Below are 12,998 nucleotides of genomic sequence, written 5' to 3'. Positions count from 1 at the left end.
TGGTACAAAATTGCAGCAGGGACGGATACAGGCATTGGGCCCATTAATTGCAAATACAAATGGTCTGATGCCTGTTTGAGGTATGAGTGAAGGAAACCTTTTGCTTGTCCATTAGCATGACTTTTAATTTCTTCCCTCTAGTTATCAGTTCATTAAGTGGTGGCAAGGGTGTGAGTTATTGAATCAAATTTGTTGGAATATCTCTGTCCATCTCTTTGTAACCCTCCCTGTTCCTCTATTTTAACCTTGCTGGTTTTAACAACAAATAATGCTATCTCTTCCCCATGCTCTTCCTAAATTAAGGGCATGATGTTTTATTTGCAGCTGAATGAATGATTTGTGCTGGTTTGGTATTTGATAATTTTTACCTCCTTGGCAAATGTGCCTTTCCATTTTTAAAAATTTGGTATACTTATCCTCCTTTTAAATTTCAGATTTTAGTATACATTTCATCTCTTTTCTCCCTTCCTAAAATGAATTGCCTCACATTTCTGCAGTAACTGATTGTCAAAAAAAGGCTCATTTTACCTGGACTGGCCTACAGATCCTCTTACCTAGCCTCTGAAATGATATAAAATTTTATTTATTTCATTTAATATTTAACTTACTTTATTTGAATGTTATTACATTTTAATGCCATTGTAGCCCAACAAAAGGTAGCAAATGCTGCCATTGCCAGTACCCCATACGTCACCCTTAAAGATAAGAAAAACTTTTTTTAGATTAGATTACTTACAGTGTGGAAACAGGCCCTTCGGCCCAACAAGTCCACACCGACCCGCCGAAGCGCAACCCACCCATACCCCTACATTTACTCCTTTACCTAACACTACGGGCAATTTAGCATGGCCAATTCACCTGACCCGCACATCTTTGTGACTGTGGGAGGAAACCGGAGCACCCGGAGGAAACCCACGCAGACACGGGGAGAACGTGCAAACTCCACACAGTCTGTCGCCTGAGTCGGGAATTGAACCCGGGTCTCAGGCGCTGTGAGGCAGCAGTGCTAACCACTGTGCCACCGTGCCACCCACTTCTTGAGTAATTGCAAATTCTAGTATTCTTATCCAAAAGATGTTTGACATCAAGTATTAGGGGCTATTGTGGGTTCATAACTTCTTTTTGCTCAGGAAAGAAAATTACTTCTTTATTCCTGGAAGCAGATTTATCAAAATGGTACCAAGGAGTGGATGCAACATTGTGTGAATGTGCAGGCTCCCTGTGCTGCTGGGGTTGATACATTTGGCATACTTCAAGTGTATTCACGAATTGTTGGATATCCTAGCTAGTGCACAATTCACATGCTCGCTGTCCTGAACACTCAGTATAGTGTGTCTCTGATGTAACATGGACATGATATCTTGACCTATTGCTTTTGGTGTTAGGACCTGTCTGACATTGAAGATGACTTGTTGTGACATACAAAATTCATGTCTGTATTGCCAGAGTGAGTGAATTTTCTCGCATTCTCAAGTCTCCATAGTCTTACCACACCATAGGGCTGCTCTGTCATTAGAGAGAGACCACTGATAGTGATTTATCAGGTACTACTTTGATACAGTCAGGCCATCCCTGGATAATGACCCTTTCCAACTCCTGTGGTTGCTCATCTTCAGCAGTTTCTGATTGTAACTGTTCACAGTGGCTCTGGTCAAAGTGTAACAGTTTTGAAAAACTTTGATCAACTTTGAAAACCTCAACAACTTCATAGTCTAGAACCATGCTTCCAATGGTGTGTGACGGCACACCAGTGTACTGCTGAATGGTCTCATGTGGGCACAGAATTTTTGCAATCATTAAGTCACTTTGATCAACTTTGAAAACCTCAACAACTTCATAGTCTAGAACCATGCTTCCAATGGTGTGTGACGGCACACCAGTGTACTGCTGAATGGTCTCATGTGGGCACAGAATTTTTGCAATCATTAAGTCATTTTTATTTTCTCAGTAAATGTATCAACAATTTAATAACTTTTAAAGTTTTGCTTGATAATGACCACGTGACTGCTTATTACATCAGTACATCACTGTTGAGCCATCAAATGTGACACAATCCAACAGTGCATTCATGTGCTGGATTTCCATTACCAGATTGGGATGTCATTAGTATAAGTTTTATTGATTGACTTCGGTCTGTGTTGTTCATGTTTGTTTGCCTTGCAAACTTAATCTTTGCAGCAAAGAGCAGAAGTTCACTTCAAAATGGAAAGTAAGTTAATAACAAGTCAAAGAAAAACTACAAATTAAATTTGGGTGATTCAACTTTTTGCATTGCGGACCCCATTAATCGACAGGCTCTAAATAACAGACCACGTATGTTGGTTAAATTGTGTTTATAAAGCAGAATTGTATACTAAAACTGCACTGTACGTGATCTGACAGTGTCAACAAACAACTTGTGGAAAATGAGACAGAAGAGGATTCTGCAGCAACTGAACCAATCCGTGTCTTGCATCCCCAAGGGGACAAGTTGATTCTTGTCACTGACTTCATTGTCAGATGTTGCAAGGGACACAAACCTTTGGAAAGGTGTGTTAGGCAAGATATGGGGAAAACAAATTCCAATGGAGACCTCCTTCTGATGACCCTGCCAACAACAAACACCCTGTTCCACCAGAGGAACAAGCTTAAGACCTTGTGGCACCATCCCCACTGCAAGCATTGGAACTGAATTAGCAACATCACTGTTCAAGACAAAGATCTCTGCACTACCCATGCCAATACTGAAGCCAATCCCCACTGAACTGACCACTGTCTAATTCACTCAAACATTTCCATCAACCTGGCCCCAAGCTGGCAGAGACTGGCAGAGAAAAAAAACTCTGTTGCAGGAGTATCAATGGTGCTGGACTCAAAGACACTGAGTGGAAGACACTCCTCAGGCAGCCAACCAACCTGGCGATGATCAGTGTGCCAGAGCCTCAGTGCCCACAGGTGCATGGTCCACCCTAAAAGGCACAATAGTCACCAACTGAGTGTAGACGCTGGGTGTCCTGACCAGGAGGCACTGAGACTGGTTCAACAAGAATGATCCAGGATCTCCTAGACCTAACCCTATCCCAGGCGTTGCTGAACTGGCAGCTCCGCCAAAACTCAAACAAGCCAACAGAGAACTGAAGGTTGAGGTGCAACAAAGAATCCCTGACCTCAAAAGTAGATGGTGCATGGAAAGAGTGCAGGAGACTCAGCCACAACCAATGGTAACCTCCTCAAATCTTTATCACCTCCATCTACCTCCCTCACAGAAGAAGTGAGTTTTTTTTATTCATTCATGGGATGAGGGCATCACTGACTAGGCCAGCATTTATTGCACATTCCAGAGGCCAGTTAAGTTTCCATTGCTGTGGGTCTGGAGTCACATGTAGGTAAAGATGGCAGTTTCCTTCCCTAAGGGAGGTTACTGAACCAGATGGTTTTTTCCAGCAATTGACAATGGTTTCATAGTCATCGTTAGATACTTAATTCCAGATTTTTATTGAATTCAAATTCCACCATCAGCTATGGCGGGAATGAAACCTAAATCCTCAGAACATTACCTGGTTCTCTGGATTAACAGTCCAGTGCTAATGCCACAAAGCCATCGCCTCCCCTTAGTGATTTCTGGATTTCTGTCACCATGGTTTGGATCAACTAGTCAACTCTCTCTTCTACATCTCTATTGTGCTAACCCTGTCTCTGGACCCCAACTGGCCCTGAGCTCCATTCTGTATCTCTACTATCTTCCCCATGCTCTTTTTACAAATGTCTCACTTAAGAAACCACATTGTACTTTGCCAATTCCATTCTCACTGACCTTTTGGCTTAACCTTGCTCGCAGGCCTTAAACTAACTGGTCCCTTCTCCCAAGCACACCTTTCTAGGCCTGTTTCCAAGATCCGCTTCTGCTTCCTCTGTTGAGGGCATGGACACAAAACCACAAGCATGAGGAGTTGAATTTGGCTTTTGGGCCCCTTCAACATACTCCTACCATTCAATTAGATCACTGCTGAACTGATTGTGGCCTTCTCTCCACTTTCCTACCTGCCGCCATAACTTTTGCCTCCCTTGTCAATTAAACATCTGTCTAACTCAACCTTGAATATTTCCAAATACCCAGTATCCTCTGCTCTCTAGAGAAGAGAATTCCACAGATCGGAAATACTCAAAGATTTCCACGTCAATTCAGTCTTAAGTGAAAGACTCTTAAATCTGAAACTGTTCCTCCTAGATTTAGAACATAGAACAGTGCAGTCCCTTTGGCCCTTGATGTTGTGCCGATCTTTTATCTTACTTTAAGATCAAACTAACGTACATACCCTCCATTTTACTATCATCCATGTGCCTATCCAAGAGTTGCTTGAATGTCCTTAATGAATCTGACTCTACTACCACTGCTGGCAGTGCATTCCACGCACCCAGCACACTCTGTGTAAAGAACCAACCTCTGACATCTTCTTCCAATCACCTTAAAATTATGTCCCCTTGTGGTAGCCATTTCTGCCCTGGGGAAAATGTCTCTGACTATCCACTCTTATCAATGCCTCATCATCATGTACACCTCTATCAAGTCACCTCTCATCCTTCTTCGCTTCAATGACAGAAGCCCTCGCTCCTTCAACTTTTCATCATAAGACATGCCCTCCTGTCCAGGTAGCATTCTGGTAAATCTCCTCTGCACCGTCTCCAAAGCTTCCACATCCTTCCTATAATGAAGCGATCAGAATTGAACACAATATTTCAAGTGTGGTCTAACTAGAGCTTTATAGAGCTGCAGTATAACTTCACAGTTCTTAAACCAAATCCCCTTAACATTCTCTTAACATTTAAACTCCTCTATGATGAGAAACATTCTCTCAGTGTCCATCCTTGTCAAGTCCCCTTATGACTTCGCTTTTCAACTACCTTTGCTACAACTGATCTTTTGAATAATTGCGTTGCCTCAGCTGATTTATGGTCAGTTGATTTTGTTTTTTCTATTCATTCACAGAATGAGGGCATCTCTGTTTGGTTGGTATTTATTGTTCATCCCTGATCATCCTTAGAACCACCAACTTGAACTGCAGTATGAACTGTGTCTGGTTCTGATTGCCCTGTTATAGGAAGGATTTTATTAAGGTAGAGAAGGTTCAGAAGAGATTTACCAGGATGTTGCCAGGAATGAAGGGTTTGAGTTATATGGAGATGGCCGGACTGGCTGAGACTGTTTTCACTAGACCGTAGGAAGTTGAGGTGAAAATGTGTTGCTGCTTAAAGCGCAGCAGGTCAGGCAGCATCCAAGGAACAGGAAATTCGACGTTTCGGGCAAAAGCCCTTCATCAGGAACCAATCAGGAAGTTGAGGGGTGATTTAAAAGAGGTTTATACAATCATGAGGGATATGGATAAGGTGGAATAACAGATGTCTTTTCCCAACGGTGAGGGCACAGTTTAAGGTGAGAGGAGAAAGATTTTATAAAAGACATGAGAGACAACTTATTTTACACAGAGAGTGGTTCTTGTGTGAAATAAACCTCCCGAGGAAGTGGTGAATGCGGGTACAATTCAACATTGAAAAGACGTTTGGATAGGCACATGAATAAGAAATGTTTAGAGGGATATGGGCTAAGCGCAGGCAGGTGGGACTAGTTTAGGTTGGAATTGGAGTCAGCATGGACTGGTTAAACCGAAGAATCTATTTCTGTACTGTTTGACTCTATGTATCCCAACAGTGCTGTTAGGAAGGCAGTTCCAGGATTTTGACCCAGCAACAGTGAAGGAACAGCAATATATTTCCAAGTGAGGATAGTGTGGGACATGTGGGCAAATGTCCTAGAAAGTATTTAGTTCCCTTTCTAGTTCTTAGAATCTGCCCTTGTTTGAACCACAATTGTCATTCCCAGCTCATAGATAGAAGCCTCTGCTCTGAGACAGAAAGTTGAGGATTCATCTTTCACTCCAGAGACTTGAGCCCAAAATGAAAGCTGAGACTGCAGTGCAGTACTGAGGGACAGCTGCAATGGTGGAGGTGTTTTTCTTCTGAAAGGACATTAAATTGAGGCATTATCTATTACTTCAGGTGAATATAAAAGCAACCAAGGCACCATTTTGAAGAATTAAAGAGAAATTCTCCCCAGTGTCATAGTGAATATTTATTCCTCCATTAACATTACAAGATAGCTTTTATCATATTGCTGTCTGTGCGAGCTGCACAAATTGGCTAACACATTTCCTACATTGCAACAGTGACTGAACTTCAGAAGTACTTCATTGTCTCATAATTGTGAAAAGTGCCATATAAATGTAAATCTTTATGATGTGTTGCTTTTCATAAGCTTCTGACTGACCAATTTTATTCAGCTTACTTTCTGCATTTACGTACCTACCTCTGCCTGTGTAGGGATCTATAAACACTTACTATTAATATTACTTATTACTTCCAAATAATAATAATGTCATTTATGTTTTTCTCAAGAAAGCAGACATTAGGAGTTCGAAATACTGTTCAAGCTAGAAATGTAGAGATGTTACTCCAAATCTCATCCAATGAGCCCTGTGAATATGCACCAGACTTATTTTCCCACGATTATGTCTCAGTATTATGATGAGATTTCACTCAGATGCTCAGCTTTATTATGCATGATTCTCTCATTTGACTGTCTGTTTCATAATCCTGTGTTACCAGACATTTTCCTCTCACCCAACACCACTCCCAAATTCTTCTTCCCTCGTTCTCTATGAAGAAGATACCTTCTGTACTTCCCTTTTTCATTAAAACACCATTTCCTTATTTGAATATTGCTGGAAAAGAGAGGCATGTTGAAGATTTTCATCCTATACTCACCAAGACAAATGCAAGAATGTCAAGTTTCAAATAATCTAATGTGCGCTAGAGGAGAAAAGATTGGCAGGTTGACTCTGATTGGCCAAGTGTTTGCCATTGAATAAGCAGCAGGAAACCATAGGGCCCCTGAGCTCCCAGGTAATTCATCAAAGGCTCAAGGCTGCACATGTTCTTTTTTTTTGGAGCAGTCAGATTCCTATAAATCAATGTTACTTCTAACAAAAGAACAATTTTACAGACTTGACTGATTATCTGAATTGGTTTTTATTGCAGCTATTTATACTCAACATTGCTCATCAACTGCTGCCTAACCATGAAATCACATCGAATAGCAGATATTTTGTTCAGGATTTGCAAGTACTGTCAGGTTGAGTACAGTTTGTACTCTTTCTATTATGAACAATCATATCTTTGCTTTGATCAGACAGTCATTGGGATGCATATCAGGCATCACACCAGCACAACTGCATACATGACTTGGCTCAATTGTGTGGTAGGCAGAGCATCTTTTTTGGACTGATGGCAACACCCTGTTAGTAGAATGTCTCACTGACATAATGAGTTATTTTTGCTGTTTCACATTAGGAGTCCCATTTTTTTGATGACAATGTGTACATGCACATATTAAAATCAATACATTCGGTGAAGTCCACTTTGCTAGAACCATATTTTACATGGTTTACTTCTGGATAGTGATCCATCAGTTTAAGAGAGGATCATTTTGGTAGGTAGATTTTGCATCAAGATAGTTACTTGGCATGGCCTCCCTACATCTTGCCTATTGGATAAACCATTGGAGGTCCCATTTGACCTCTTAGCTGAATCTAAAATGCCCCATTACATTACTTTTGAAATAATGTAGGTAATTTCTCCACTGGGCCTGCCAATATTTAAACCACAAAGAACATCACTAAAGCAGATCATTTGGTCACTATCAAATTACTGTTTGTGGGAGTTTGCTGTGTGCTAATTTGGTTGTCACATATGCTACATGACAACCGTGACCACTAAAGTGTTTCATTGATAACAAAATGCTTTTAGCTGTTTGGTGACTATGAAATACTCTATATAAGTGCAAGTCTTTCTTCATGAGTAGCACTGGCACTTTAATTGTTCCACCTAGATTGTACTTTCTGACCAGGTAATCTGAACTAAGCCAGTGTTGCACAAGACAGAATACAGTCTTGAATGTAACTGAAAAATGTCATTGTTTCCCATGGAATTTAAATTTCTATGTGTTACAAATGCATTGGTTCTATGTTCAGGGATATTGATGAACCATGGTTCAGGAATTGGACCCATGTCATTGGTCATTCAGGAATTGAACCCACGCTATTGGTACCTACTGGATCCACAATGACTGTCCACCCAACTGAGACCACTTTGCCTTCTGAGGAGTCTGAGTTGCTGTGGCAACATGCATTTGTACATGTGTGTTATAGTCCTGAGCTGTGCATGTTAATACTAAAGTCACGCGCAAGCTACAATCCAACCGAAGTATTTGAAATTACATGCTTTTGGAGCGCTGCCTCTTTGTCAGGTCTTCACCCGATGAAGAGGCAGTGCTCTGAAAGCTTGTGATTTCACATATACCTGTTGGACTATAACCTGGTGTCATGTGACTTCTGACCTTGTCTGCTCCAGTCCAACACTGGCACCTCCACATCATGGTAATACTAAAGAGAGAGCTGCAATCTGTCACCATCACATTCCTTTCCACACATGGACTAGGAATCTCTCTTACCTTTACTACTTCCATTGGCATTTGTTGGAAGGATTCACACATTGATACTGCACCTAGTTAAAAGTGTTATGAACAGACCTACCTTGGTTATCAAGTCCTCAAATGGGACTTGAACCTGAGGCTTCTGGACACTACCTATTTTTTCATAATACATCATGATCATAATTCAGAATGTCTTGTACCCAGATAATGTGTTATTTTGGTGACCCCTTTTAAAAAGCAAAAGAGGTGGCACAACGATTATTTTCCCCATCCATCATCCTTGTAGGAATTATCTGGGATAGAAGCCTTGCATTAATCTTAATGCAGCTCGATGCAAATGCTATTATATGCAGCTGCTGGGCATGTTTTAAATCTGCACTGTAAGTGGGATGCTTCGTGTTTTCAAACATTGCTTGGACAGTCATTCATTGATTATTTGTAGGAGTAAAATGCATCATTATACATGTATAGGCTTACCAATGCGAACACACACACACACACACCTGAACAGTTGAATACTTCAATGGGGATTGTAAAGCACAGACTAACCAGAACTGGAATTGATGGCTGTGATGCTAAAGATCACCACAACATTCTCTGTCAAAATTGCTCTCTCCAGTCCTTGGGTCACCTGTTATGTTGCCATGGGAATCTTTATCCTGCCCACAACTCAGATGGGGTCTTCAGGAATCCGGTGTGTATCTATCTGCTAATCTTAAAATATTACTGCTCATCCTCACTATTTATTGCTGAAGAATCACTTAGTGACAATTTCCATGTTAAAAATTAAGGAATGACTTGGTTGCAGCATTCATGCGTACACACCACAGTTTTGCTTCTTCGTGGCGGTTTTTTTGTTTGCAATCCAAGGAAATGTTATAGAGAGGGCAAGGTATGCCTTACATATCCTCAGAACTGAAACATGACTGAACGTGTCTTGAAGCCCCAAATTCCCTCAAAATAGCCAAGAATCTGTAAAACCTGCAAGAAGGGATTGTAAATTGAAGGCTTAGGTTATCACAATACAGCATACGGTCTTTCAGCTTATCACATCTGCACTGGTCTTTTCCTGAAGAAACCTAAACCACTCCCTCACACACTCCCAACCCCATGAATCATTCCAAATGAGTATTTAATCTCCTTCTGACAGCATTTGCAATCTATTGTCAGTTCTATGTTCACCGGAATAATTGCACATTCCAATCACTCACTCAAAAACGTGAATATACTTTTCTACTCCACCCCTTCTTCTTTAACTTAGTAGCAACAAAAAGGATTGATGTCTAGAATTTTTAAAACCCAATATTAGTTTTGGTTGCTCTCTGTACATGAGATTAGAGTGTAGGGTTACTGAGTTAGATGTGGATCAGTAGGCAGCATACTAGCCTCTGAGTCACGAAGTCTGAAGTTTAAGCTTGAGCATTAGGGGCTCTACTGGGGGAGTGCTGTCAGCTGCAGTATCTTTCAGATGAGACACACAAAACCAAGGCTCGATCTGCTACTTTGGGTTAATGTAAAGGATCTCATGAAACTATCTCACAATCTACTTGGTGTCTTGGCCAATATTTATCCCTCAAGTATCTGAAGGTCTGAAAATTTTCTCATTATCACAGTGGGACTTTACTGAATGCAAATTAGTGACAGTGTTTCCCACGTTAAAACAATGACTATATTTCAATCGTGATTTGGAGATGCCGGTGTTGGATTGGGGTGTAATTAAAAATCACACAACACCAGGTTATAGTTCAACAGGTTTAATTGGAAGTCCTGACAATCACCTGATGAGGAGCGTCGCTCCAAAAGCGAGTGTGCTTCCAATTAAACCTGTTGGACTATAACGTGGTGTTGTGTGATTTTTAACTATATTTCAAGACGTACTTCTTTCGTAGTAAAGTGTGTTAAGATGTCTGGTGGTCATGAAGAGAGTTCTAAAGTGAAGTCTCTTTAGTCTATAAAAATCAGTTTTTCTTAATATTTTATACATATACATGTAAATGTATATTCCAATCAATTGTGAAGTTCTACATGTACTGTATATTGAAAGTATAAACCTGAAATTCCCTGCTTGTTCCAGGTTCCCTAGTGTGCAGTCCACATGTGTCAGAACTCTCGCTGAATTCACAAAGTGCTCCTGGTGTTCAGAATCTCTCACTGTCTCCTCGCCTGAGCCCAGATGGCAAACAGCACTCACCGTTGATGACTCCACTCTTGACGGATGCAACATGTGTCAAGACTGATGACGAAGAAGAAATGAGGAGAAAGGTTTGACGTTAATTGCACTGTCCTCCTACCTTCATTCTGCATTCTCACAGACCAAAAACATCATGGTCAAGACAATGATAGCGTCTGTTGCAAGAAGTCAGATTTCACAAGAACTAGGAGCAAGACTAGATCATATAGCTCAGTACATTCGTGGTTGATTTAGGGCTTCACCCCCACCTGTATACTCCATATTCCTTGATTGTCCAAGTAACTAAATATCTGTCACATCCTTATATATTTTTAACTACAGCGTATCCATGAACCTTTGGGGTAGAGAATTCCAAAGATTCAGAACCACTTGAGTGAAGTAATTTCTTCTAATCTCAATCTTAACTGATCAATTACTTATCTGAGATTGAGGCTCATGTGTTTTAGATTCACCAACCACTAGCCGCAATCTTTCAGCCTTTGACTTATCAAGTTTCCTCAGTATCTTATGTGCCTCGATGTGATCATCTCTTATGCTTCTCAACTCCAGGGAATAAAAGCCCACTTTACTCTGCCTCCCATGTTTCCAGGGACTGATTTCATGAATCGTCACTGTGCTATCTCCGATGTAAGTGTATCCTTCCCTTAAATACGGAGACAAAAACTGCACACAGTAGTCCAAATGTGACTTCAGTAGAACCCTGTAGAATTAAGACATCATCATACAGCAGGTAAGAGCATGAGGAATAGGAGCAGGATTAGGCCATTTGGTCCCTCAAGCCTGATCCAACATTCAACAATACCATTGCTGACTGCCCCAGGCCTTGATTCCTCCTTTATGCCAGCTCAATATAGCTGTCCTCTCCCTGATATTTCAAAATTCTCTCTATCTCCTCTTTAAATACTTTGTGATCTCTCCTCCACAACACTCTGTAGTAGGGAATTCCAGGCAGTTGCTACACACTGAGAGATTAAATTCCTTTGCATCTCAGTTATAAAAAGGTGGTCCCTTGTTCTGTGACTATATTCTCTGATTCAAGGTTCTCCCATTCGTGGGAACACTTTCTCAACATCTAACCTGTTAAGTCCCCTCAGAATCTCATATGTTTGTATAACAGTGGTGTGGTGGCGATATCACCGAACTAGTAATTGGAGGCCATTGCTTTGGGGAGACAGTTCAAACCTCACCATGGCACATTGTGGAATTTTATTTAATAAGTGGGCGGCATGGTGGCACAGTGGTTAGCACTGCTGCCACAGCGCCTGAGACCCGGGTTCAATTCCCGACTCAGGCGACTGACTGTGTGGAGTTTGCACGTTCTCCCCGTGTCTGCGTGGGTTTCCTCCGGGTGCTCCAGTTTCCTCCCACAGTCCAAAGATGTGCGGGTCAGGTGAATTGGCCATGCTAAATTGCCCGTAGTGTTAGGTTGGGGTAAATGTTGGGGTATGGGTGGGTTGCTCTTCAGCGGGTCGGTGTGGACTTGTTGGGCCGAAGGGCCTGTTTCCAAACTGTAAGTCTAATCTAAGTCTAATCTAATCTAATTAACTTCTGCAATTGATGGTAACACCAGTAATTATAACTAGAACCTTCCATTAAAATGTGCCTATTTCAGTAATGTTATTTGGGAAAGGAAATCTCTATGTTTTACTTTATTAATTCAAGATATGTGGGCATTGCTGACTGGGCTAATATTTATTGCCTGTCCCTAGTTGTTCTTGAGACGTTGATGTTGAGCTGCCTTCTTATCTCACTGCAGTCCATGCTGTAGGTACCCTACATTGCCCTGAGGGAGGGAATTCAAGGATTTGACCCAGTGACACTGAAGTAACACGATACTTTTCCAAGTCAGGGTTAAGAGTGGCTTGGAGGGGATCTTCCTAATGGTGGTTTACAAATGTTTAGGAGAACGTTGAGTGCAATGACATTTATTCAGGAATATAGAGTATGGCATTAAACAGAACCTCATGCGTACAGGTTTAAACAGCTTCGGCCTTTAGCCATTGTTTATCAACTGTATGATTCAGCTGTCTGCATTAAGATGTCTCTATTCTAACTGAGAACCAAGTGCTCTCAAACTGCACAGTCCTAATGTCATAGAGTCATGCAGCACAGAAGGAGACCACTTGTGTCTGTGCTGGCTCTGTGAAATAGCTGTTCATTTAGTCACAGTCCCCCTGCTGTTTTTCCACATAGCCCTGCAAATCATTGCTTTAAAAGCATCCATCCAGTCCACAGCCAAGAGCTATTATCAAATCAGATTTTAGGCAGCACATTCTAGATCAC

General features: G+C 41.3%; 1 protein-coding gene across 1 annotated transcript in view; it reads left to right on the top strand.

Moving 5' to 3' along the window:
• Positions 1-12,998, top strand: part of farp1 (FERM, RhoGEF (ARHGEF) and pleckstrin domain protein 1 (chondrocyte-derived)) — a 317,365-nt gene that overhangs the window by 237,810 nt on the left and 66,557 nt on the right. The window contains exon 14 of the mRNA XM_060825861.1: positions 10,599-10,786. Coding sequence (XP_060681844.1) covers positions 10,599-10,786 — 188 coding nt within the window. The remainder of the gene's footprint in view (positions 1-10,598; positions 10,787-12,998) is intronic.

The sequence above is a fragment of the Hemiscyllium ocellatum genome, chromosome 6 (assembly GCF_020745735.1).
Source record: "Hemiscyllium ocellatum isolate sHemOce1 chromosome 6, sHemOce1.pat.X.cur, whole genome shotgun sequence".
Classification (NCBI taxonomy): Eukaryota; Metazoa; Chordata; class Chondrichthyes; order Orectolobiformes; family Hemiscylliidae; genus Hemiscyllium; species Hemiscyllium ocellatum.
Note: the sequence above shows the minus strand (reverse complement) of the source record. Positions and strands in the feature narration are given on the sequence as shown.